The 26,837-nt window shown below is 49.1% G+C and overlaps 2 protein-coding genes across 7 annotated transcripts in view; one reads left to right on the top strand and one right to left on the bottom strand.

The window, feature by feature from the left end:
• The first annotated feature begins 83 nt into the window (after window positions 1-83).
• On the top strand, window positions 84-23,587 carry ATPAF2 (ATP synthase mitochondrial F1 complex assembly factor 2). Of its 2 annotated transcripts, XM_070394779.1 has the most exons (8): window positions 86-383; window positions 8,116-8,160; window positions 8,410-8,555; window positions 9,966-10,063; window positions 12,200-12,280; window positions 16,188-16,300; window positions 16,738-16,853; window positions 18,921-19,861. In XM_070394779.1, the coding sequence occupies exons 1-8, from the start codon at window positions 236-238 to the stop codon at window positions 19,056-19,058; spliced, it is 885 nt and encodes a 294-aa protein (XP_070250880.1). In that variant the 5' UTR covers window positions 86-235; the 3' UTR covers window positions 19,059-19,861. The 2 variants fall into 2 exon arrangements, with proteins under 2 accessions (XP_070250881.1, XP_070250880.1); XM_070394780.1 differs by lacking the exon at window positions 12,200-12,280 and having other exon boundaries at window positions 84-383; window positions 18,921-23,587.
• The window catches only part of DRC3 (dynein regulatory complex subunit 3), a 46,980-nt gene continuing 40,310 nt past the window's right edge, over window positions 20,168-26,837 (bottom strand). For all 5 annotated transcript variants that reach the window (XM_070394774.1, XM_070394777.1, XM_070394778.1 and 2 more), the window contains 3 exons: window positions 26,674-26,797; window positions 20,872-21,003; window positions 20,168-20,452 (listed from right to left, as the gene is read on the bottom strand). In XM_070394774.1, the coding sequence (XP_070250875.1) occupies window positions 20,339-20,452; window positions 20,872-21,003; window positions 26,674-26,797 (370 nt within the window). In that variant the 3' untranslated portion in view covers window positions 20,168-20,338. The remainder of the gene's footprint in view (window positions 20,453-20,871; window positions 21,004-26,673; window positions 26,798-26,837) is intronic.

Below are 26,837 nucleotides of genomic sequence, written 5' to 3'. Positions count from 1 at the left end.
GCGGCTCCAAGGGGGTGGGGCAAGGTGCTTTCGTACTGCTGATTGACTGCGGGCGTGCGCGGCAGGCGCTCGGGAGTGACGGCGCGGCGCCCGCGACCTGCGGAAGATGGCGGCGTCCACGGGAGTCTGAGGGCTCTGAGGAGGCGGAGGGAGGTTTCCGAACAGCCAGAGCGTGCAGCTTGCGGATCCTTTCGCTCTGTTTCCTGCTCTCAGGTTTCGCACCAGTTGTGCCCCCATGCGCTCTGGCGCGATGTGGAGGAGCAGCCTCTGCCTGCGGGATGGATGGCGCCGTCTCCTGAACCGACCCTCCGGTGGTCCCACGGCCTCCGTGGGGAAGGGGGCAAACGTCCCGTTCCCATTCCGGGCCTACGCTCCCCCGGCGGGTAAGGGAGGCCAGGGCACGTCCCCCTTTGGCCAGGGGCCGAGCGGGCGCAGGTGGGCTGAGAGGCTCTGACGTGCCGGGCGGGGCCGCCGAGGCAGGGCTCAGGCTCGCGGGGGTCCTGGGCCGTCGGCCCTGTTAGACCGCGAGGGCCTCAGACGAGGGCCGGGACCCCGAGGGTGCGCATCGCTCGCGTCCCTTCAGGGCGGGAGCCAGGAGTTGGCCTGGGGCAGTGCGGTGTTTCCGGAAGTGTGTGCTCTCTTCTCGACTGGGAAGCAGAGCTATCCCGGTTTCCAGACGGAAACGGGGAGTTGGGTGCTGCGTCAGGACCGCCCCAAGGTCACAGCAGCCGCAGGTCAGCGGAGGCCGAGTCGGAGGGCGCTCCCTGCCCGCCCAGCCCTGCCCCTCTGCCGAGGCGGCGCTGCGACCTCGGGCCCCTGCACTCTGACTGCTGAGGCCTGGAAGGCAGTGGCTCTCCCTGCTTCTGCGGGGGGGCTTCAGGGGTGAGCGGAGAGAGTGGCTCTCCTGCATGCGGTTAGGTTTTCTGCGCCGAGGGCAGGAGGCCCAGCGAGCCTCGAGGCAGACCTCGGACGGTGCTCGTTGTCACGTGCAGGTGATCGCAGCCGCGTGAAGTGGAAGCTTGTAGGCCCCGTGGTGAGGGAGGTGCGGGAAGCGGTGCGGACACAAAGCTCCTACTCCCGCCCTGGGGTGTCTAGAAAGGGCCTTGGGCTTTGAAAGAACCTGTGACCCCAGAGTTGGTAGGTGAGTAGGAGCTGGTGCGGGAGGGAAAGGGAGGGAAAGGGCGGGCCGTGGGGGCCAGGGCCTTGCTGTGACGCTGCACTTCCGAAGGCGAAGGCTGCAGCACGTGGCTGGGCAGGGCGCAAGCCGGCTGGTGCTGTGTGGTCTTTGGCCTCATTTTCTTATGTGAGTCGAAGGACTAGGTTGCCTCTGAGGGTCCTTCTTTTAGCTCCATAACTTTATACAAATGTCGGATGCAGCTGGGAGCTGAGGTGTCACCTTTCAGGGCCCAGGTGAAGGGTATGGAGGTAGGCCATGAAGAGGAAGAAGGAAGGGCATCTGTGATCATTGTGACTTATAATAAGAAAGGATGTCTATAGTCCTGGCACACAGCTCCTAAAATCCAGAGAGGATCTTTTGCTAAAATTGTTGGTCTTTTGTCCTCAAGGAGCTCCAGAGTGAGAAAGATGACAGGAGTGTCTGTCAGCCACACCCGAGCTGATGTCAGTGAGGTGACCTTTAGGAAATCCCTAAGGATGGGGACTGGTTGCCATGGGAACCAACCATGTGCTAAGAAGGTTGAACTTTCAGCCCTATCCTCTGACCTCCAGGGAAGGAAGAGGGGCTAGAGATTGACTTGATCATTAATGGCCTGTATGCCTACTTAATGAAGCTTCCCTAAAATCCCCGAGCGATGGGTTCTGAGAGGTTCGGAGAGCTTCTGAACATGCAGAGATGCCGGGAGCGTGGCATGTCCAGAAAGGGCTTGGAAGCTCCTCACCCCTTCCCAGGTACCTTCCCTTACGCATTTCTTCCATCTGGTCATTCCTGAGTCATATCCTTTTATAGTAAATCTTTAATCCGGTAAGTGAAATGTTTTCCTGAGCTTTGTGAGCTGTTCTAGCATTTAATCAAACCTGAGGAGGCATCATTGGAACCTCCAATTTATAGCCGGTTGGCTTGGTCAGAAGCACAGGAATCTGAAGGGGTCGGTGGGGTGGGCAGTCTTGTGGAACTCAACCATTAACATGTGGGATCAATACTAACTCCCAAGTGGATAGTGTCGGAACTTAATTGAACTGTAGGACTCCCAGGTGGTGTTGCAGAGTTGGTTGGTGGGAAAACCCCGCACATTTGGAATGTCTGTGTGAGTGTGTAGAGGAAAATGGAAGGTGAGGTTCACTTAAGTTGGCAAACGCAGAGGGTTAATTGAGGTTAGTGGATGCCACTTCCCATTATGGTGGTACTTCATCTGCCATCTCCTTTTCCTTTATTGTTATTTTTTTTTAGAGAATTTTTTTTCCAATTGATTTGTGTGTGTGTGTGTGTGTGTGTGAGAGAGAGAGAGAGAGAGAGAGAGAGAGAGAGAGACATCAATTTGTTTCCACTTATTTATGCATTCATTGGTTGATTCTTGTATGTGCCCTGGTCAGGGACTGAACCCACAACCTTGGCATATTGGGACGACACTAACCAACTAAGCCACCCAGCCAGGGCTCCGTTTCCTTTCTACTGCAGATTTACTAGTTTGGGCTCTTGGAAGTACTTGGCACATGGTAGGTAGTCAACTGTGGAAGGAAATATGAATGAAAGAGCTAATAAAGCACAGTGGGAGGGAGATGTGTGAACCAGGCCTATGCGTGATCTACAGAGACTTTGCCAGTGGTGAGATTCTGAGAGTCTTTGGAATGGCAGAAGGTTAAATCCAAAAGGGGCCTTGATGAAGATTTCAACTGGCAGATAGATTGACCTTGGCCTCTTAGGAATGGCCATGTCATTGAAGTTGGTCAGAAGGAAAGAGGGAGTTAAGCAAGGGCGGCTTGGGTGTTAGAGGAGATGCTGCAGTAAGGAGACCTGTGTGAGGCTGTACCAGCTGCGTGGAAGGGAAGGTGTTCTAGAGAGGCAGCATGTGTGGCTGTGCAAACGCCCAGTGAAGTCAAGGTTAGAAGTCTTGTCTGCTCCGTCTGCAGGTTTTCTGTCACCTGGACAAGTCATTTAGCTCCTCAGTCTACCACCTCAGAGGCATCTTTCTCATGGTTGTGGTAGATTGAGGGAGAATCTGAAGATAAGGCATCCAGCCTGCCACCTGTTTTCGTATTAAAGTTTTATTGGCACACAGCTACACTTTCATTTACATATTGTCTGGGGCTACTTTCACTACAGTAGCAGAGTTGAGTAGTTACAACAGAGACTGAATGGCCTGCAAAGTCTAAAATATTTACTATTTAGCTCATTACAGAAAAAAATTGCCAGCCTCTGCTCTAGATGCTACAACAATTTGGAAAAAGTGTGTTTAGTCATTTAGCCCATTTACATTAATTGCTATGGCAGATACATTCGGCCTGAAGAATTTTATAACAGATTTAGTGAGGTATAATTCAGCTATTCTTCACTTATTTAAAGTGTACAATTACATCGTTTTTAGTATAGTCACAGAATTATGCAGCCATCACCACAGTCAATTCTAGAACATTTTTATTATCTCAAAAAGAAATCCTGTGCCCTTTAGCTATCACCCTCCCATTGTCTCCTCCAGCTGTAGGCAGCCACTAGTTTCTGTTTCTATAGGTTTCCCTATTTTAAGCATTTTATATAAATGGAATGTGGTCTTTTTTGACTGGCTTTTTCCCCCCACTTAGAATGTTTTCAAGGTTTATCTAAGTTGAAGCATGTATCAGTACTCTGTTCTTTTTCATTGCTGAATAATATTCCATCTTATTTATCCATTCATCTATCGAGGAACATTTGAGTTGTTTCCATCTTTCGACTGTCTTGCATAATGTTGCTATAAATATTCCTGTACAAGTTTTTATATGGGCATATGTTTCCATCCCTCATATATCCAGAAGTACAATTTTTGGGTCAAATGGTAACCATTTCACCTTTTGAGGAACTAACACACTGCTTTCCAAGGTGGCTGCACCATTTTATATTTCCACCAGCAGTGCAGGAAAGTCCCAATTCTCCACATCCTCGCAGCACTTGTTATTATCTGCCTTTTTATTATAGCCATCCTGGTTTTGATTTGCATTTCCCTGGTGGTGAATGATGTTGAACCTATTTTTATGTGCTTATTGGGCATTTGTATATTTTCTTTGGAGAAATATCTATTCAGATCCTTTGACCATTTTTTTTTTTTTTAAATATATTTTTATTGATTTTTCACAGAGAGGAAGGGAGAGAGATAGATAGTCAGAAACATCGATGGGAGAGAAACATCGACCAGCCGCCTCCTGCACATCTCCCACGGGGGATGTGCCCGCAACCCAGGCACATGCCCTTGACCGGAATCGAACCCGGGACCCTTCAGTCCGCAGGCCGACGCTCCATCCACCGAGCCAAACCGGCCCTGGCCCTTTGACCATTTTTAATTGGTTTATTTGTCTTTTTATTGTTGAGTTGTAAGAGTTCTTTATATTGTTGGCCTGAAAAATTTTGATACCAGAAACAGTTGGTCAGATCAGAGCCCCCTCTCCTTCCATTGTGAATGGAGGCATATCCCTAGAGAGAATTTCAGTTTTAAGGCTTAAGCCCCGCCAGATGGCACTGTTTAAAAAGATTCTTGGTGCACAGCGGGAGTTGAAGTTCTGAGGTTTTGAGTCCTTACAAAGCAAAGGCCAGCGCGGTAATTGGGGCTGATAGAAAGATCATTTACTGGTCCATGAAGCCTAGGACAGGAGGAGCAGTGTAGGGGCAAGTGACACAGAAAATAGCCCGTTTTTTTATATGGAGTGAAGCAACTTCACAGGAACTGGGACCCAATGGACATTAATTTCCAATTCACTCTTCACAGGAGCATGTTTTCTTATTAACTTCTCTCTGCTTGGATAGCCTGTTTTCTTGTGGTCAGCTTTTTAAAGTCAACACTTCTTTACATACCCATTTCTTTGTATCTACATAGTCCACAAAATTGTCTCTTAAAAGCCACTGGGTGTGTTTTTGCCACAAAAACAGATGTTCTGTAAAGGGAGTGATTCATACTCAAAAGAGACCCAAGTTCTATGTGCTCCTGCAAGGTTAGGCTGTTTCTGCACCTTTAAAGATGGTGCTCCTGTTGCTGTCGGCTGGCCCTGTATTCATGAGACTCGGGGAGGCGCATAGGCTTCTCGGGGCTTCGTGATGTCTTATGTGACCCAAGACCTTTGAGAGCCCAGGTGAAGAACCTTCATCTTCTGTCATTGTTGGGGAGCGTGACTCCCGCCAGTGAATTTTCCAGATCATATTTGCCTATGAGAACTCCATACCTGACTCCCTCTGTCCTCCTTACTGTAACCTACCCCCTCTGGGCATCTGCTGGATAGCTACAGTCTTCTCCTGACCCTCTTTCTAGTTCCTCGGAACTCTGCTCTCTTGAGGCCCCAGACTTTTGTGTAAGCTGTTTCCTTTGCTGGAAACTCTTTCATACACACCCTCCAAAAATGAATCCATCAATGCAGATGGACTAACTCCTTCCTCTGCAGGTCCCAGATGGAGCTGACTGCTGGGAGCTCTTCCTTTAGCCCACAAGGGGACGGAGCTCCCCCAACGTGTGTCTCTGTTCCTTGACTTTGGCCATCATGTCCCTTTATTGTTTGGCTGGTTTAGTGTCTGTCTTCCCGCAGGAGAGTTAGTCCCTCTAGGGTGGGGTGAACTTTGAGTCCTATTGCCAGGACTTATCACACTTCCTAGAAAGGGATTCATACTCACCAAAGTTTATTTCAAAACTTCCAAGCCTGCTCCATTCAGGAGAACACCTGTCTAAACGCCCGCACATGAGCCCAGCAGCCTTTGAGCTCCTTTTGCCAGTTGTTATCTCTGGGTTTTCTCCTGTTTTGAGCAATTTTGGTTGCCCCTTCCTTGGCCCTGCATCCATCCCACTCCCTTCCAGTTTTTTCTTCCTCTTAACAGATAAAGAAGTGGGCCTGGCCAGGGCAGAGGAGCTAAGGCCTGGCTTGCAAAGCAGGAAAAAAAAAACACAACAAAACAAGAGACTTCCCTCGTGGGAAAGAAACCCTGCTGTCCTGGCTATCTTTGGATGCTTCAGCCTGTGCTGTCAAGAGTCCATTCCTTGGCCCCCGGGTCTCCTGGATCCATTTCCCAGGGCTGTGTGGTGCAGTGTGCTAGAATGCTCTTCGTTGACACTTCCTGCTCAGGGGAGGATCCCCACCCACACCCCAGTGATGAGTCAGAGCCTTCAAAGCTCTTCCCACTTCCTGCTTGGCCTGGCTGTAGACATGCTGCCCAGCCTAGACATTGGAGAGCATCCTGGCTGTCATCTGGATGCCTTGATCCAGACCTCCAGACACACACAAGGAGCCTCCAGACGCTCGCACCTGCCATCTGAGTGTGACTGGCAGCCTGCACAGTAAGGAAATGTAAGCGCAGCAGGGTGGGGTAAGCCTCCGGTGTTGGTGTCAGCTGTGTGAGAGACTCAGTATTATAATTCAGATGAAGATGGTAAATTGTGCTATAATAATGTAGCATCATCTCGGTTGTCAGATCTGATCACTTTAAAAAGAAAATTTGAACTCTATGAAGACATGGATTTTTGTTTCATTCACTGTTTTATCCAAAGTACCTAGAAGAGTACCTGGTGGCACAAATATATTTTGTGGGAAACCAGTTTGGGTCTTATTTTAGTAAGTGCAACCATGGGAATATAATTTCCATGTGTAAGCATTAATGATAGCAAGTGAGATTCATGAAAAAAAAATATGTTGTGCAAAACATAAAAATATAATGTTTGTAGTAAGACCAGATACTCTCTTTCCATTCCTTGCTACATAAACCAAGTTTTGTTTTCATAGTCTATTTGAATTAATAAAACTTCAACTGAGCTTGACCAGTGTGGCTTGATGGTTGAGCGTCAATCTATGAACCAGGAGGTCATGGTTCAATTTCCGGTCAGGGCACATGCCTGGGTTGTGGGCTCCAACCCTAGTAGGGGGCTGCAGGAGGTGGCCGATAGATGGTTCTCTCTCATCATTGATGTTTCTGTCTCTCTCTTTCCCTTCCTCTCTGAAATCAATAAAAATACATTTTTTAAGAATTAAAAGAACTCAGAAAGCTTTAAAAACTAATGAATCTCCTTTTCCTTCACGTGCTACATCATCATTTTCAATAACTGACTTTAGTCAGACTCTGAAGGCTTTAGGTACCTGATGAATATGTGAAAGAACAAACACATGAATGAATGAATGAATGAATGAATGATTGATTGATTTTGTTTATCACAGATGGTAAGGACTGGGTTATGGTTTATAATTTCCAAAATGTGACCTATTTGTTCTTTATTAATTGAAGGAATCTGCATAATTCCTGAGGCAGTACTCTTGGTTTTTAATCCCCCCAGGTGAAAGAGGAGAATGTGTTTATGTTTTCATGTAAGATTTTATTCAAGTTATTTTCAGAAGAACAGGACACAGATTTTTCCTTCCTAAAGGAAATGTTTGGAGTTCCTGTTGAATACACAGGCAAAGCTGGTTAATTAGGTTAATTAATTAGTATAGGGGATGGGAAATGCTCCTGGGATCTCTGCTTACTGCTTGTGCATCACAGGCATGCATACGCACATCACGTTCACCCTGGCTTTCCACTCCTGCCTTGAATGGGTCTCTGGCTTTATCACACTCAGGCACCATCTTTAGATTTGGGCACGTTGTGCTGGCACGGGCCAGCACTAGTGGGGATGGTGTGGGAGGAACATGCTTAGAAGTTAGAGCAGAAGGTGCTGGAAAAGTCTTCCGGGTCACACGGTCTTGCAGGCTCATGATACTGCGTGATCAGACTATCCCTGGGCTGGCGGGAGCTTGACCAGTTGTCCCGTTCCTCCCTTCTCCCTGGAGAGTGAACCACCAGCTTTAATCAGAAGCTGTTGATTATGCCACATAGAGTAGGGCAGACCTTGACTAGTGATATGACAATCAAGCCAATCAGTCAGCATTAGCAAGCTGGTCTTGTTGCTTCCTGAGCTTTCTCGACATGATTATAACTGCCTTTTTGAAAAATCTTTCTCACAGAAAGGAAGAGATTCTATCAGAATGTCACCATCACACAGGGTGAAGGTGAGTGTCTGAAATTTTGACTGCGCCCCCCCCCCCCCGCCCCCCCGTGGATGGGTAGAAACATTTTTCATCTCCAGCCAGTTGGGTGGTTGAGATGACCCTTCGCACTTTTGTCGGATATGTTTCTGTAAGCCCTCCACCGAGGGACTCGGGGTTGTCTTTGTCTGCACCAGTTCAAGTAGCTAAATATAGAATGGTCACTTGATTCCACTTAACAGTCCCTGAGAGGTTTTCATTTGATCTTTCAAGGCGGCTTTGAGATAAACCTGGACCACAGGAAGCTGAAAACTCCCCAAGCCAAGCTCTTTACTGTCCCCAGTGAGGCCCTGGCCATCGCAGTGGCCACTGAGTGGGACTCCCAGCAGGACACCATCAAGTTCTACACCATGCATCTGGTAACAAGTTCACACACCTATACTCCGATGCCTGCTGTTGGCTTTGTAGGCACCTGGCAAAACTTGGGAGACTCCTACCCAAATTGCAATAAAGCCCTTGGGGATGCAATAAAGCCTGCAGCATCACTTGCCCCCTCGGATGTGCCAAACACTCCCCCCTGTGGCCTGGCCACCTGCACTTCCTGCTCAGAGCGCTGTGCTGGCAGGCGGGCCGCTCCTCTGGGCTCAGGCAGATGTGCCCCGCTAACTGCCCAGCTGTCTTACTTTCTGTCATGCAGCTTTGCTTTGTTCCGTCAGCAGCACAGTGTGTAATGTTTGCACTGTGGGTAGCACAGACGGGCAGGACCATGTCTGTCTGACTAGTGTTGTGAAGTTACGTTGGCAGTCAGTATTGGTTTGGGTTCAAAAACCCAAGGGGCAGGTGGGTGAGGTGAGGAACCCCCATGGAGCAGACGCCATTCACACAGGGTGGCTCACGGAGGCACTAGAGCAGCGAGGAAGGGTCAGCTAGACTGGGCTCAGGCCCTGCAGCTTCCAAACTAACCTTGGGCAAGTTACTGCCCCTTTTCGGCCCCATTGTTCGCCATCTGGGAGAGGCAGGTGATAACAGTACCCACTCATGGTGTAGTGGTCAGATGGGTGAGCTGACCCGTGGAAAGGCCTGGGTGTGGTCCCTGGCACCTACAGAGAGAGCTTGCAGTCCACACTGGAGTTGGTGCTATCATCCTGCCCCCACGGGCTCGGCCTGCATACCAGCACGCTTCCTCAACACCTTCACAGCCTGCTGCGTGCTGGCTGCTCCTTTGACTGTCGGATGACATAGGGTGCTGGGGCTACAAGTTAATGGTAGAGTACCTAAGCAGCCTGCTGTCGACAGGGCCAGTCTGGAAAATAATCCTGTTCTGGTTTGGCTGAGTTGTTCCCCTGCTTCCTGAGGTGTGAATGGAGCCAGCTGGTACATTTTTCAGTCAGATTTGAATTCTAGTAATGCTTATGTGTCTTATGTACTGAATTTGACCTCTCTCGGACTCCATTTCCACATCTCTGAAATGGGTATAATGGTACCTATCAAAGGGTTGTTGTGAGGATTCAATTGAATGCAGCAGAGTCTGGTAGAAAAGAGTATGAGACCTTGGGAAGTGCACTAATCCTAGGGCCTCTGTGAACATTCTGTGAGTCCCATGAGCTATCACACAGTGCTCTGCTGGCACGGAACCTGGCTGTAGCAAGCTCTCACTAGATGTGCTGCAGCTGAGGCTTTGGGTCGAAGGTTTTGGCTTGGCACTGCTCCTTGCTGGGTGTTGCTGGCTGATTCTGTGTGATGCTATGGTTGAACACGGTGTCCTCGGGAATGCAGTGCTTTGCCTGGGCCCAGTGGGTGGTGACAGGGCTCTCTGCCTTTTGATTCAGACCACATTGTGCAACACGTCTTTAGACAACCCAACGCAACGAAACAAGGACCAGCTGATCCGGGCAGCTGTGAAGTTTCTGGACACCGATACCATCTGGTAATTGATGTTTAGATGAGCGTTCCTCTTGGACCTAGTGAGTTCCTTGGGCCGTTTTGCTTCATTTACCCAGTTATCAGTAGAAGAAGAGGCAGGCCCTTTTCCTTTACCTCACTGGGCAGGGAGAGCAAGCTAGTTGACATCAGCACTCAGCTGCTCTGCAAACCCCGAGGAAGGGGAGCTCCTGGCTGCGGCAGTGTCGGAGCCTGGGCACAGCTCTCCCACAGCCCACCAGCCATCCCTCGGCTGGAGCGGGGGGTGGGGGAAGGAGGGGAGGGGTGGTGGTGTATGCAGCTCTTGTAGGCTCCAGGACCAAGGGTCACTTGCCAACCCCCAGCAGGGCCTCTGACCCTAGGCTTCTGCCTACCAGCACAATCTCACGTCGGCATCCTTACCATTCACTACTTGTCAGCCTGGACACAGGATGGCCAGATGTTGATATTCAGGAGCTAGCTTCCTCCACTTCTAAATTTTCCCATCCTGTATATATATATATATATGAATTGATTAACTCAATTTTAGAGGCCAAGCAACCTCACAACCTGCAAGCTGGAGAATTAAAGCTGGTGGCATAATTGAGTCCGGGTCTGAAGGCCTGAAAAATGTATATACCTACGCGCGCGCGCGCACACACACGCACTCGCGCTCACGCACACAGGTTTATTATAAACAATGACTCACAGGACTATGAGCCTGGGTGAACTGGATACCCATGAAAGCGTGCCAGCAGGCTTGAGAATGGAATCAGCCAATTTTTAGTCGGAGTCGGAAGGCAAGGAAAGAACTATGTCCCAGTTGAAGGCATCAGGCCGAAGGAGTTCCTTCTCTTTGTTCTGTAGCTAATTGTTAGTGATGCTGAGGGAAAGGTGAAGCAGCGCTGAAGCGGCCGAGCTGCACTGTGCCGGCTGGCTGCGTTCTCACAGATGGCAGTGAAGTCAGCAGTGGGGCTGAGGGGGAGCGCCTCCTGGAGAGGCGGCCAGCAGTGCCAGCTTTGAGTTGCTAGTCAGAAAGTCCCCATATGTGTTAGGGGCCATCTGATTGCAGGGAACAGAAAGCCATTCAACTTAAAAGGGTTTTCTTAAAAACCATACAGGGGTCCTGATAGGAAATGAAGGACAGTTGGTCACCTGGTATGGAGCTGGAAGATTGGCTACCGGAGTTCCTCCCTCTGCCTGGGGGGAGAGTCAGCACACCTATCTGCTCCTCAGCAGCCCAGCTTTGCTTGCACTCTCATGATCTCTCTGCTCCCCTCCGCTCACACCAGACTGGTTTCCACAGTGCCCATTTGGGTTCCTGTCTCATGAAGCCTTGCAGCTAAGCTCCCGTCAGCTGACTCCATCTCTGTGTCTCTTATTCAAAACAAGTAGTATAGCCTGGCATCAAGTGGTGTCAGGCCTCTGTAGCCAGGAGGCAAGTGGGCTCATGAAGTCCAAATAGGCAGCTTGGTCTGTGGCCAGGAACACACTCTCTTGGGAGGGGTGCAGGTAGGTAGGGACGCAGTGACAGTTCCCTGTAGCATTCACGGTCAGCATCCTAGGACTGCGTGGATCTGAGGGTACAGTAGAATGGTACTGACATAGTGCTGCCAGCCTTGACCCATCACATAACTAGGGACATTGAGGACAGTGGTTCTGAAACTCAGGCTCACATTAGAACCCCTAGGCAGTGGTTCTCAACCTTCTGGCCCTTTAAATACAGTTCCTCATGTTGTGACCCCTACCATAAAATTATTTTTGTTGCTACTTCATAACTGTAATGTTGCTACTGTTATGAATCGTAATATAAATATTTGATATGCAGGATGGTCTTAGGCGACCCCTGTGAAAGGGTCGTTCGACCGCCAAAGGGGTCGTGACCCACAGGTTGAGAACCGCTGCCCTAGAGGGTTTGTTAAAACACCTCCAGAGGTTCTGTTTTCTGTAGGTATGGGGTGGGGCCTGAGAATTTGCTCTTAAATTCCCAGATGGTCTGCTACTGGCCCTAAGACCTCACTTTGAGAACCACTGCTTTAGGGGAAAGATTTGTGGGGCAGGGGTGAAGTTCTTTTTGCTGTTGCTTTTTGTGTTTTTGTTGTCTGTCACTGAATGAAGGAATTGTACTTTTTTATTAATGAAGGTGATTTTTGCAATGAATTAGCTACAGGGTGGAAGAGCCAGAGACATTAGTGGAACTTCAAAAGAACGAGTGGGACCCAATCCTAGAATGGGCTGAGAAAAGGTAAGGGCTACTGTCTTGACCCCACAATATTTTGTAAGCTTATGTGGAGTAGTTTTTGGCATAGCTTTTTTTTTTTCACAAAAGTGATGTCTGTCAGTCAGTCTGTGTTATTTGTACACATTTTTTGAGTGCCCACTATGTGCCAGGCATCCTTGGATTCTATAGTAAAAGGCATAGAGAGTGTATTAAAGGATCAAGTAAAATGTAATAAATATAGTGCTGTGTAAGAACTATGAGGATACAATGTCACTTTTGTGTCTAATGAAATACAACAATATTTAGGTACCTGGAGATCTTTGTTACAATACAAAATTGTTAGCTTTTTGTGGCAGTTGAGATTTCTTGTGAATAATTTACAGAAAGCCCTAACCGATTTGGCTCAGTGGATAGAGCTTCGGCCTGTGGACCCAAGGGTCCCAGGTTCGATTCCGGTCAAGGGCATGTACCTTGGTTGTGGGCACATCCCCAGTAGAGGGTGTGCAGGAGGCAGCTGATCGATGTCTCTCTCTCATCGATGTTTCCAACTCTCTATTCCTCTCCCTTCCTCTCTGTAAAAAATCAATAAAATATATTTAAAAAAAAATAATTTACAGAAAAACTGGGCCATTTGCTATGTTCCATTGGTACTATTAGAAATTTCAGAAAGTCTAAACCAATGGGAAAAATCAGTGATATATGAAAGAAAATACGGCTTCCGGTCAAATGGCAGAGTAGGTAAATGTGGTACTTGCATCTTCCCATGACCACATCAAAATTAAAACTAAACTAAAGAACAACCATTGTTGAGAACTACCTGATATTTAGCTGAACAGATGTCCCATAACTAAGGATATACAGAAGAAGCCACATGAGACTGGTAGGAGGGGTGGAGATGCAGAACAGGCAGGTCCCACACCCACGTGTGGTGGTTAAAAATCAGGAGGGATATCTCAGCTGTGGAGGTCCCCCCTCAAGAGAGAGGGGTCCCAATCCTACACCATGCTTCCCAGTCTATGGTTCTAGTGCCTGGAAGAGAAGCCCCCATAACCTCTAGCTGTGAAAACCAGCGGGGATTATGGGTGAATGAGGAAAGGTTGTTGGAGTCCCAGGTGTTCCTCTTAAAGGGTCTGTGCACAGACTTATTAGCTCTGAACTCCAGCACTAGGGTAGCAGCTGTGAAAGCAGTTCTCAGTGAGAACTTCAACAGAGAGATAGAAAATATAAAAAAGGACCAGTCAGAAATGAAGAATTGCCGTAACCGGTTTGGCTCAGTGGATAGAGCATCGGCCTGCGGACTGAAAGGTCCCGGGTTCGATTCCGGTCAAGGGCATGTACCTGGGTTTCGGGCACATCCCCAGTAGGAGGTGTGCAGGAGGCAGCTGATTGATGTTTCTCTCTAAGCGATGTTTCTAACTCTCTATCTCTCTCCCCTCCTATCTGAAAAATCAATAAAAAAATATATTAAAAAAAAAAAAAAAAAAAAAAAAAAAAAAAAAAGAAATGAAGAATTACATAACTGAAATGAGGAATACACTAGAAGGAATCAACAGTACAGTAGATGAAGCAGAGGATTGAATCAGTGATTTGAAACATAAGGTAGCAGAAAATACCCAATTAGAACAGCAAAAAGAAAAATGAATACCAAAAAAAAAATGAGGATAGTTTAAGGGGCTTCTGAGTCAACATCAAACGTACCAACATTCACTTCATGAGGGTGCCAGAAGGAGAAGAGAGAAAGGAATTGAAAACCTGTTTTAAAAAATGACAGTTTCACCTAACTTGGTGAAAGAAAAAGATACACAAGTCCAGGAAGCACAGAGTCCCAAACAAGATGAATCCAAGGAGACCCACACCAAGACTCGATAATTAAAATGCCAAAAGTTAAAGACAAAGAATCTTAAAAGCAGCAAGAGAAAAACAGTTACCTACAAGGGAGTTCCCTTAAGACTTTCAGTTGATTTCTCAACAAAAACTTAGCAGGCCCGAAGAGATTGGCATGAAATATTCAAAGTGATGAAAAGCAAGGACCTACAACCAAAATTACCCAGCAAAGCTCTCATTTAGAATTGAAATTCAGGTAAAGAGCTTCCCAGATAAGAAGAAAGCTAAAGGAGTTCATCACCACCAAACCAAAATTACAAATAATGTTAAAGGATCTTCTTTAAGAAGAAAAAAAAAATCAAGAATATGAATAATAAAATGGCAATAAATACATATCTATCAACAATTACTTTAAATGCAAATGGATTCAATAATCCAATCAAAAGACAGAGTGCCTGAATGGATATGAAAGCAAACTCATATATATGCTATCTACAAGAGACTCACTTCAGATAGAAAGATACATACAGACTGCAATAAAGGGATGGGAAAGTTATTCATGAAAATGGAAACAAAAGCTAGAATAGCAATACTTATACCAGACAAAATAGACTTTAAAACAAAGGCTACAAGAGACAGAGAAAGACTCAGCAATTCCACTTCTGGGTATTTATTTGAAGAAACCCCAAAACATATGCATCTGTATGTTCATTGAAGTATTTACAATAGCTAATAGACAAATGGATAAAGAAGATATGGTACATATATACAGTGAAATACTAGCCATAAAAAAGAACGAAATCTTACCATTTACGACAACATGGATGGACTTACAGGATATGTGCTCAGAGAAAGACACATACCATATGATTTCACTTATATGTGGAATGTAAACAACAAAATAAACAAAGAAAAATTTGATAGTTGTCAAAGGGTTAGGGGCTTGGAGGCTTGGTGAAAAAAATTAAGGGACTAAGAAGCACAAAAAATTGCTCCTTGGCTGGTGTGGTTCAGTGGTTAGAATGTTGGCCATGCACTGAAGGGTTGTGGGTTTGATTCCTGGTCAAGGGTTGCAGGTTCAATCCCCGGCCCAGTTGGGGCTTGTGTGGTAGGCAACCAATCGATGTGTCTCTCTCACATCCATGTTTCTCTCTCTCTCCTCCCATGCCCCCTCCCTCCTTTTCTCTCTCTAAAAAGCAATGGAAAAATATTCTCAGGTGAGGATTTTAAAAAAAAGCTCAAATTGGTAGTTACAAAATAGTCATGGGGATATAAAATTTAGCATAGGGAATATAGTCAATAATTTTGTAAATAGTATGTACGGTGCCAGATAGGTACTAAATTGCTTTTATTCCATTATGTTTTTCCTGTATTTTATGTAGTTATGATTGTTCTTGAAAATGTGTCATTCTTGAAGCCAGCTCATGTCCCATACAAAAAACAATGCCTTGTATAAAGTAGAGGCTTAATAAATAAAGTGGTTGAATAATATAGGACCTACACAGATATTATTGTAAGGAAAACAATATTTGAAAGGAATAATTTATGACCTCAATGTGAAAATTGTTTCTTAAAAAGTTTAAAAAGCAGGTAGCCCATGCTTTTGATGGAGATCCTAGGCAGAGAGAATTCTTTGCTGGCACAACTTGCTTACCTGTGCCTCCATTTGGGGTAATTGCTTTTTAAAAAAATGTATTTTATTTTATTGATTTCAGATAGAGGAAGGGAGAGGGAGAGAGAGACGGAAACATCAATGATGAGAGAGAATCAACTGGCTGCCTCCCTGCGTGCCCCCCACTGGGGATTGAGCCCACAATCCCAGCATGTGCCCTGACTGGGAATCGGACCATGTCCTCCTGGTTCATGGGTCTGTGCTCAACCACTGAGCAACACTGCCAGGACAGGGCAGTTTCTTGATCCTCTGGCTTTGCTCATGATAGAAATTACTAGGTCAGGAGGTCACTGACCACCATGGTAGTTGCTCCCAGAATCCCCGAGACTGACTTCTTCACCACTTGCCCTCAAGGGGTGCACACCTACTTAGCAGTTTAGGGCTTTGCTTCTGGGCAAAGCTGAAGTGCACAGCAACCAAAGCCTTTCCTTTCAGGTATGGCGTGGAGATTGGCTCTTCCACCAGCATAATGGGGCCCAGCATCCCAGCCAGGACTCGGGAGGTGCTCGTCAGCCACCTGGCATCTTACAACATGTGGGCCCTACAAGGTATGCAGGCATTTCCTAGGCCTGGGGGTGTGGAGGGATCGGCATGGGTGTCCATAGCCGGAGAGTCACAGGAGCGCGCTAGGGGTGGGTCTGACGCTTACTTTTTTGCTCAGTCTGAAGGGACAGCAGGCTCACACCCTTCCAGGAGAAGGTTGGCTTTCTCTTCATAAGTTCAAGTCTCATTGACCCATCCGTGAACCAGTCACTGGGGCAGGGTGGAATGGTTCCAGTCACGTGCCCACCCCAGGTAGGAGCAGAGGAGGGCTCTCGCCTCTTGGAAGAGGAGGAGCATGGATCTAGAGCTGGTCAAGAAGCCCTGTGCCCTGTGACTTGTCTCCCCACCTCTAGGGTGTAGGGACTCACAGGAGTAGGTCTAGCAACTGCTCTTTTTCCGGGTGGAGGTGTCCTGGGTCCTGACTTGGCTTGTGTCCCTGAAGGGATTGAGTTCGTTGTGACCCAACTCAAGTCCGTGATGCTGACCTTGGGCCTGATGGACCTGCGCCTGACAGTGGAGCAGGCCGTGCTGCTGTCACGCCTGGAGGAGGAGTACCAGGTGAGGTTTGCAGCGGCCCAGAGGCGAACAACTCAAGTCCCCGCTTCCCCCCTCCAGATTTAGACTACCTGGGGGACCGGGGGTAGCTAACCCATCTATTTTATTACTTTTGTGTAAATAACAAACTGCAACAGGTGATGATAAAATCACGGTGAGCACTGCCACTGCTTCCCAGCGTCGTGCTCAGCTCTCCCTCATTGCCTCGCCTCCTCCTCTAAACAGCCCGCTCAGGCGGGGGCTGCTGTTGTGCCCATTTACACAGGAGGAAACCAAGGCACAGGTCAGTCCCTCAGGAAATGCTGGAGCCAGGTGACTCCAGGTCCAGGCCTTCACCCCCCACCCTGCAGGTGGCAAATCAAGATCGCTTGGGCCTGGCACACCTGAAAGTGGGCTATTAAAATGGCTGGGAGCCACGTGGTTGCTCTTTGAGACAGCCTTTGTGCCCTGACATCCATACAGGGCGTCTACGTGGCAGGGAGGGCAGCGTGAGCTGCTACTGTGCACGGTGCTGATGTAGTGACGCAGAATTAGGGTCTGTTCTGCTGTCATTTGCTTTTTAATTTTTTTTTTTTTTCCAGAAAGGTAGGGAGAGGGAGAGAGGGAGAGAAACATTGGTGAGAAAGCAAAACATCGATTGGCTGCCTCCTGTACACCCCCTACTGAGGATTGAGCCCACAACTTGGACATGTGCCCCGACTAGGAATCGAACCAGCAACCTCTCAGTGCACAGGAGGACGCTCAACCAACTGAGTCACACTGGCCAGGGCTGAATTGTTTTTTAAATTCTCACCGGAGGACATGTGTACTGATTTTAGAGGAGGCGGAAGGAGAAAGATGTGACATCGATGTGACAGAGAACATCAATTGGTTGCCTTCCGTACGTGTCCTGACCAGGGATCGAACCTGATACACTGCCGTGCACAGGATGATGCTCTAACCACTGGACACACCGGCCAGAGCAGGGCTTGCATTTGTTTAACTGAGAATTATGCTATTGTTATTTCTCCAACTTCCTAAAGTTAATTGCTATTACAAATTGGTTCCTAGCATGATGAAACCCTTTTATAATGGCAGTATTGCTCAAGTCCTTCTAGTCACCTCTTCAGAAAAATGCCTGGGAAAACGGTCTGTATCACAAAAGAGGCTAGCTATTCTCTGAGTGTTAGAAGCAGCTATGGGGTAGAGAGGCAACCTGTGAGGGTGTGAGGCTGGGCGGGCTCTGAGAGATAGGGAGCCAGGAAACCTGGTTCTTGTCTGGGCTCTGCTTTTGACGGTGGGACCCAAGCCAGGCCGTTGTTTCCTGAACTTCACGTTTGATCTGCCACAAAACGGGAGCGACCTGGATTGCGCTCTGAAAGGAGAGCGTGCTCTTCAGCTGGCTAATCACACTTGTCCAGGTGAGACGAGGAGCCCAGAAGTGCCAAGAGCTGCTGTGGCCGGGCTGACTCTTCTCCGAGAAGGTGGGCGGCTGGGCCAGGCTTCCTGGGCCCTGGCCAGGGAGGAGTCAGCAGGGCGGAGTGCAGCTCTACTGACATGTGGATAGCCACACTGTGTCTGGGGTTTCTCCTGTAGCTTAGAGTCTGGAGAGAGGTCTGCAACCCTGCCCTAGGAGTCACAGATGAAATGACAGTGTGGCCTTGGTTGATGTTTTTCATCCCACTTGCGTGGGGGCCACGTGCAGCCCAGCTGGTGAGGCAGCGCAGGAGAGGGTGGCATTATAGGTTGCCTGCGCCAGCCTCTTTGTGGGAAGACGTGTGAGAGAGGGATGGCACACAGGTGGGCCTCAGGGAAGATGCATGTGGTTTCGGTGCCTGGCCTGCCTAGCAGTGAGTGCCTGCTGGCCCTGGGCCTGGACTTTACCCTCCTAGACCATCCACACCCTGTGGAAGGCGGCGCCTGCTCTGGCCACCTGTGTGTGCTTCCCCCGGCCTCCCCACCAGGTGTGTTGCCTGTTTTGGCAGGATGGGAGCCTGTGGCCCTCAGTCCAGCTGTAGGGTGGTGTGTGGCTCGGGCTTGCAGCAGCCGGGCACTGAGCTGCACACTCAACATCTCTTGTCCTTTCCTCAGATCCAGAAGTGGGGCCACGTGGAATGGGCCCATGACTATGAGTTGCGGGAGCTCCGGGCACGCACGGCCGCCGGCACCCTCTTTGTCCACCTCTGCTCCGAGAGCACCACGGTCAAGCACAAGCTCCTGCAGGAGTGAGGCGGGCGGTGCGCATGGCACGCCGGGGACAGAGGCTGCGGAGCCCCGGCTCCCAGGCCTGCGGACACATGGCCTGGCCTCCACACGGTGTCGACTGGGGGCCTGAGACAGTGCGGCGGTCTGGAGGTCAGCTTGAGTCCACCCCAGGGCCCCTGCTCCAGCCAACGAGGGGACAAGGTGTACGATGGCTTTCTCAACCCTGACTGTATTACACATTTCTCCACCTGGAAAGATGTTGAGCCCTGTTTTCATTTGCGCCTCCACATACCCTCATCTCCTTGTTATACCTGGGGCTCACCTAGATCCTCAGCAGGTTGGTACCTGCCGCCTGTCGTCACCCCGTCCACAAACAGCTCCATGAACTCTGTCTCTGTGGGGCCCTCGACCCTCAGCCCAAAAGCTTTTCCCCGGGTGTTTAGTCAAACGAATCTTTGGAAAGTGAGTCCTTTTTGGTCTAAGCTGATTGTTTCTACCTGTTCCTACTATTTCAGGAAAAAAGTAATAATGTACTCTTGAAAGTAGAAATGCCCATTATTTCTGGACGAAGAGCCCTGGTGGCCTGGGCAAGGCCCCCTGACAAGCACATGGCTGTCTGCACAGTCCTGGGAGGCGGGGGTGCCGCGTGCCAGGGCCCGGGGTGCGGAAGCTGCAGTCCCGTTCAGGAGCACCGGCTTGCTGAGTGGCAAAGGGCATCACTCCCAGTCCCGGGGCCCTGCCACACGCCAGGTGCTTCGCCACTCCTCTCAGGCTTGTGCTCAGAGAAGGCACGGTCACGCCTGCACTACACCGAGCTCAGGCTGCAGGGGTGACATGGACGCCCGCCTGTGCTCTTCACCTCCGGAGGGTCTCTGCGTCCCTGCGGCCAGGCTCAGTCACGCAGCCGCAGCCTCTGCCTTGTGCTGCTGCACCTCGGCGCTCTGGCTTCCCTCCGCAGCACCCAGAGGAGAGCAGCTCGGCCCACACTGGCGGCCTCCCCTGCAGCCGCAGCCCGCCTGGCCCGGCAGGGGAGTGGCGCACAGCCAGGAGCACAGCCCACGGCAGGCCCTGGGGAAGGGCTCTCAGGAAGCGGGCTTACTGCTGCTCATACACAAACGTGAAATTCTGATACCTCTCTAAAGAATGGAGAATCGGTGACACCGGGCCTTTATTTCTGTCTACATATGGGAGTTTGTGCAGGGGTGGTGGAAGGATGGCATTGGGGGCTGTGGGCTGAGAATCCCCACTCTCCCCTGGCAGGGCCAAGTGCTGTGTTTTCCGAGGGACTCTCTGGGCAGACACCCCTAATCTAGAATGTCGCCACTGTCGAGGTTGTCCAGTTCATTCTGCATGTGGTCGATGTATTGATTGATCTCCTTCACTCGCTTGCGGTTCCTCATGATCTCATCCTTGTGAATCTGAGGGTGAAACCAAAGCCCAGTTTCCTTGGGTCAGAGAATCGGTTAATATCTCACTGAGTCCAGTTTGGGGGAAAGAAAAGTAGTTCTTTGAATTTTGCATAGTTATGTCTCTCATTTACCCCACAGCTCCCTGGGTTCTGCTTAACCCACGTACATGCAGGTGTTCCCCCAAAAGTGTGTACACACTGACTCATTACTCATCCCAGTGGGTAAAATCCGAAAGGAAACAAACACCAATTGAGCTATCAGCTGTTAGAGTGTATACGTTCTGGGACACCCTGTAGTTGAGGTAAGAGAAAGTGATGAAGCACATGACTGGGCAACCTGCATTCTCCAGTGGAGAATTCGGTAGTTTCACTTCCTCGTTTCTTATCGCAGAGTTCCCGCTCCTCCCTGGCCACGCCAGAGGTACTCACCTTGCCCACTAAGTGTGTGCACCAAGAGTTGACTCTGGTCACCAGCTCATCTTCTCGGTTGTCAATCTTGAGAAGGTGGATGTCATGTGATGTCCCAACAGCATTCACAATTGTGTCTTTGTCCACAAAAAGCTGGTGAGCAGAAGATGAAATGAGCAAGTGTGTCTCGTTACTCCCTGAGCAAAGCAGGGAGCCGAGAGGAAGGAGCACCGAGCGTCCGGCTGGTGGGGGCGGTGCTGTGCTGCTGCCCGCGCCAGCGGAGAACAGTGGCGAGTGTCATGGAAAAGGGTCAACCAGGGCACGGACTGCAATCCTGGGGAGAAGGCAAAGGCTGCCTAGAGCTGACCTCACTGAGGACATTGGCTCTCACAGTGGTTCCCCCTCGTCGGCCTGGACCCTTGCAGCTCGGGTGCGAAGTGCGAGACTGCTCTGAGGACGGAAGGCCCTGCCACGTGGCTTCTCCACGCTGTTCACCCTCACCAGCTCCAGCCTGGCCTCGCACGCAGGGTCTCCTGCCTCCTTGCATTCCTGACCTTGTAAAAAGTTGAACCACCCTCCATGACGCCTGGCTGGTGCTAGGTGTTCACACTGGTGCTGTGTGCCTGGCACAGTTGAAAATCGAGTGGCATCCATCGCTCCTCTTTGAATTAGCTCCGACAGCCATGAAAAATGAACTCAGCTAGAACCAGACTCCGAATGGCTCTATGTCAAAGGTTGAAGCAAGATTTCAAAGAGGAAGCCCACCCAACCACATTGTTTTTCCTTACACTTTTGTTATTAACTAAGCCAGCGATTAAACTGGGTGGAAGAACTTTTGTTATGTAAAATTTTGTTATGAAATATTATAAAATGTAATATTATAGAAAAGAAATTTAAGTGGCATCATTTCCCGGGCAGGGAAGCTGCCAAAGCGCTCAGCAAGCATCGTCCCCTCCCCTGGGAAGGGCAGTACAGTGGGGCCTTGACTTACGAGTTTAATTCGTTCCGTGATGGAGCTCGTAACTCAAATTACTCGTATGTCAAATAAAAAAGTGAACGAGTGAGACACGTGATGCTGGGCTAATGTTGTGGCGTTCACTGTGACATTCGCTGCGCCAACTAGCGGTGGGGTATCTGAAGCTGGCTCGTAACCCGAATTTTAGCTCGCAACTCAAAGCAAAAAATCGGCCGAGAGACGGCTCGTATCTCGAAAAACTCGTTAGTCGGGACACTCGTAAGTCAAGGCCCCACTGTACTTTGTAATCCCAAGACAGCACTGGCCTGAAGCCCTGCACTGAGAGCGACCTGTGGTGGGAGGGTACTTGTTTGTTCTTTTGTATAGTAGAGGTTAAGTTAATAGTCTCCAAAATATGTTCTGTGCAATCTTGAGATGTTCATATTTCTGGAAAAAAACAACAGCATTCTTTGGTCAGATACATGTGGGAAGTTTGCACAGCCTGAATTTCACGGTGCACAGAGCTGTCCAGCGGCAGCTCGGGAAGTCCTGTGGGAAAGAAACTAACTTTCAGTTTTGCAACTTATTTGGCCACAGACTTCTTTTCAGAGTAAAACCTGTTACTATTTCATGGGATGCTGGTTTCCACAGAATCCCCAATGGAGAAGCCACGCTGGCTGATGTGGGGAGTGGGGCCTCTAGGGGCGCAGCTAGCACCGTCACACAGAAGTGACAAGTGTCATTACATTCTTCCTCTGTGCATAGCAGGTCCCAGGCCAGGCTCTGGGAAGGTGCAGACACATGCCACCTGCCTGCCATGAGCCTCAGGCAGCGGGCACTGCAGAGGCTGTGCCAGCTGTTCCCAAACCAGCACAGCCCCAGCATCCACCCAAGGTCCTCGTTCTTCATTTTAAACAGTGGGTTACAGCCCTAGCTGGTTTGGCTCAGTGGATAGAGTGTCGGCCTGCAGACTGAAGGGTCCCGGGTTTGATTCCCGGTCAGGGCACATGCCCGGGTTGCAGGCTCAATTCCCAGTAAGGGGCATGCAGGAGGCAGCCAATCCATGATTCTCATCATTAATGTTCGCCCTCTCCTCTTTGAAATCAATAAAAATATATTCAAAATAAATGAGATTCCCCCCTTCAAAAAAAGTGGGTTACAGCTGATCTCTTAAGCCAAGCAGAGAAACGTCCTCCCACAAAGTTTGAATATGTAGAAGACTGTTTTGGAAGCTGTGGGAAGTGGAGTCAGCTTGGAATGGATGAGGTAAGGATTGGTTATGAAAAACTGTGACTTTTTAAAATACAAATGAAAGGAATCTGATTTAAGAAATGATTTTAAAATGCAAGTTTCAAGTTGTTTCTGGACTCCAGGTGGCCTAATATGGTGACTACGTCAGTGTGCCTTCAAAACAGTTCCTGTGGGGAGACTATTGTAGATTCCCCTCCCATTTCTGCAGGTCAAAAGCCCTGAGGTGGAGCGGGGTGTGCAGAGCCCTTGAGGAGCAGCAGCCACCCTGTCCTGTGCGCCTTGTGGCCATAAAGAACCTCTTCTTTTATTTTTTTAAAAAATTAAATCTTTATTGTTCAGATTATTACAGTTGTTCCTCTTTTTCCCCCCATAGCTCCCCTCCACCCGTTCCCCCCCCACCCTCCGCCCTCACCCCCCCACCACTGTCCTCATCCATAGGTGCACGATTATTGTCCAGACTCTTCCCACATCCCCCACACCCCTTCCCTCCCAAGAATAGTCAGTCCATTCCCTTTCTATGTCCCTGATTCTATTATAATCACCAGTTTATTCTGTTCATCAGATTATTTATTCACTTGATTTTTAGATTCACTTGTTGATAGATGTGTATTTGTTGTTCATAATTTGTATCTTTACCATTTTCTTCTTCTTCCTCTTCTTAAAGGATACCTTTCAGCATTTCATATAATCCTGGTTTGGTGGTGATGTACTCCTTTAGCTTTCTCTTGTCTCTGAAACTCTTTATCTGACCTTCAATTCTAAATGATAGCTTTGCTGGGTAGAGTAACCTTGGTTGTAGGTTCTTGGTATTCATCACTTTGAATATTTCTTGCCACTCCCTTCTGGCCTGCAAAGTTTCTGTTGAGAAATCAGCTGACAGTCGTATGGGTACTCCCTTGTAGGTAACTGACTGTCTTTCTCTTGCTGCTTTTAAGATTCTCTCTTTGTCTTTTGCTCTTGGCATTTTAATTATGATGTGCCTTGGTGTGGTCCTCTTTGGATTCCTTTTGTTTGGGGTTCTCTGCGCTTCCTGGACTTGTAAGTCTATTTCTTTCACCAGGTAGGGGAAGTTTTCTGTCATTATTTCTTCAAAGAGGTTTTCAATATCTTGCTCTCTCTCTTCTTCTGGCACCCCTATAATTCGGATGTTGGTACTCTTGAAGCTGTCCCAAAGGCTCCTTACACTATCTTCATATCTTTGGATTCTTTTTTCATTTTGCTTTTCCAGTTGGGTGTTTTTTGCTTCTTCATATTTCAAATCTTTGACTTGATTCTTGCGATCCTCTAGTCTGCTGTTGGGAGTCTGTATAATATTCTTTATTTCAGTCAGTGTATGCTTAATTTCTAGTTGGTCCTTTATCACAACCTCAAGGGTCTCATTAGATTTCTTGAGGGTCTCATTAAGTTTATCAGCGGTTTCTAGAAAATTCTTGAAAAACCTTAAAAGTGTGGTTTTGAACTCTATATCCAGTAGTTTGCTTTCCTCCATTTCTGTCATTTGTGTCCTGTTTCTTTTTCTCTGCATTTTTTTATGCTTCGCTGTGTCGATAGAGTGGCTTTCTGTACTAGGTGTCCTATAGGGCCCAGTGGCTCAGCCTCCCCAATTACCTGAGGTAGACACTCTTAGTGCACCCCCTTGTGGGCTTTGTGCACAGTCTTGTTGTAGTTAAGCCTTGATTGTTGTAGGTAACACTGGGAGGGATTGACCTCCAGGCCAGCTGGCTGTGAGAATCAGCTGTGTCTACAGTGGGAGAACTTCTGTGCTGGAGACACCCCTCTGGGGCAAGACTTGCTTCAGTGGGGGTTTGGTGCTCACTGAGTCTGCCCCCTGAGTGTGTCCCTTATGGATCTGAGGAGTTGTAATCTGGATGGTCCCACTCTGACCACTGGGTACACTGGCTCTTGGATCTCTAAGGAGGTGCTAATTTAGCCTCTGCCTGAGGCTACCCAGCAGGAGCTACGGAGAGATCTGCAGATTCCTCTTCCTTGTTTGGGGTTTGGTGGTGCCCAGATGAGGCCCTCCTGTGAAGCTGTGGGCCTTCTTTTGAATGTTCTGGGTCTCTCTGACCCAGTTGCAGTTTGTTAGGTAATTTTAGATTGCAAAGAGCCAGGCCATTCATATGCAAAAGCCTCTGCACACAGCTTGGGTGGGGCGGGGTCTCAGGGAATCAACAGGTATGGATGTTGTATGGAGCAAACAGCTATGGCTGATCCTCAGCCCTGCCCTAAGAGGCCCCGGGTCTCAGTGTCTCATGGTAATGGCTGCAAGCACCTCTGAGAGAAAGCCGCCCTCAAGTTCCGACTGATGCCAAACAGTCCAGTTTCTCCCTGTATGAGTCTGGGTCCCCAGAGACTCGCCTAGAACTGGAGTTCAGAGCAGTTGGGAGCTTGAGACTTCCTCCCGATTGAAAAAGACAACCGCGTCCTCAGTTGCCAGCCATTTGTGAGCGCACCTCCGTACCTCTGCACTTCACTTCCGAACCTCCTCTGAGTCTCAGTGTGCTTTTCTCTTTCCTTCTAGTTGTAGAATTTCCACTCAGCCAGCCTTCCTGTGGTTCTGGATGATGTCCGTTTTGTCTTTTAGTTGTATTTTTGAAGTGGTTGTGTGAGGCAGCAATTTCAGGTGTTTACCTATGCCACCATCTTTGTTTCTCCTCCAAAATATTAATTTTTATTAAAATGTTCTATTATTTTATGTTAACACTGACTCATTTATTTCAGCCCTTTGTATTCAGCATGTCTCTATCGAAATAAACCTACGTTTCTATGAAAATAGAAGCTTTTGTTTGTTTGCGGCCCACAGAAACTTCCACCTTATTTATTTGGCCTGTGTTAGCCTTAGCATTTCACATGCTTGGTCTGGAGGGTTAGGATGAACAGCAGGGAAGCCATGAGAGAATGTGTGAAAAAGCACAGAATGCTGTGTGTGGGTTTTCAGCGGTTCTCTGGCCCGGGTGGGAGCAGCCTGCAGGAGGCGTGGTCCAGGCAGAGCCGACGGGGCCTGACTTGGTAACATGGAGGTGGAGAAGCAGAGACACTGGCTGGGATGGACGATGAGGAAACCAACTGCTCCTGACAGGAAGGTATCTGGGCCTGGGCCTTCTCTCGCTGACCGTGGTCTTCCCAGAGACCTGACCCCTGCTGCCCACCCAGCGCCACACCCAGCACCGCACCGGGGAGCGTGGGGCTCAGGCTGACCTGGGCTGTGATGCCATCACTGGCTGTGCTGGGGATGGGCCGCGAGGTGCTGGACCAGCAATGGCGCGGCTGCTCTCGCCTCAGCAGTGCTTCCCCACGGAGACTGGAGGGCTCAAGGCCTTTGGGGAGCGGACCTTAGCGCCTATGTGTAGGGCCTCTGCTAGGAAACGCCAGAGGCCCCACAGCTCTCAGGTCGGTGAAACACCTGGTTATCATGCGCCTCTAGCTAGGCCCCCCCAGGTGTTTGTTGGCCTATTTCTTCTGCCAAAGGGCATTATTGTTCCCTTTTGCAGATGAGGAAACTGAGGCCCCAGCGGTTTCCAGGCTTACTGGAGCCACAGAGCTGGGTGGGCTCTGCCTGGCCCGGCCCCCAACAAGCCTCCGCCTCCACCACACGCCCGCACCCCAGTCCCACTCACCGCCCGCACGTCCTCAGGCAGGTCCTCGTCGAGCTCGCCCTTGACGACCTTCTCCAGGGTGTTGATGGCGATCTCCAGGAGCTTCTCGTGGTGGTGGTTCTCCAGGTCCCGGCACTGGGCCATGGTGCAGCCGAGAGTTAAGCAAAGGCCGGGTGCAGCGGCGG

This window comes from Myotis yumanensis, unplaced genomic scaffold, assembly GCF_028538775.1.
Source record: "Myotis yumanensis isolate MYYU_CA2020_CCGP unplaced genomic scaffold, mMyoYum1.0.hap1 SCAF_16, whole genome shotgun sequence".
NCBI lineage: Eukaryota > Metazoa > Chordata > Mammalia > Chiroptera > Vespertilionidae > Myotis > Myotis yumanensis.
This window is presented reverse-complemented; position numbering and strand designations above follow the sequence as displayed.

What these genes read in the sequence shown, in the direction of transcription:
- ATPAF2 (XM_070394779.1), top strand. Translation starts at nt 236, where the DNA reads ATGCGCTCTGGCGCGATGTGGAGGAGCAGCCTCTGCCTGCGGGATGGA. An exon ending in CACCATCACACAGGGTGAAG is followed by an intron (nt 8,161 to 8,409) that starts GTGAGTGTCTGA and finishes TGATCTTTCAAG; the next exon opens with GCGGCTTTGAGATAAACCTG. An exon ending in AGTTCTACACCATGCATCTG is followed by an intron (nt 8,556 to 9,965) that starts GTAACAAGTTCA and finishes CTTTTGATTCAG; the next exon opens with ACCACATTGTGCAACACGTC.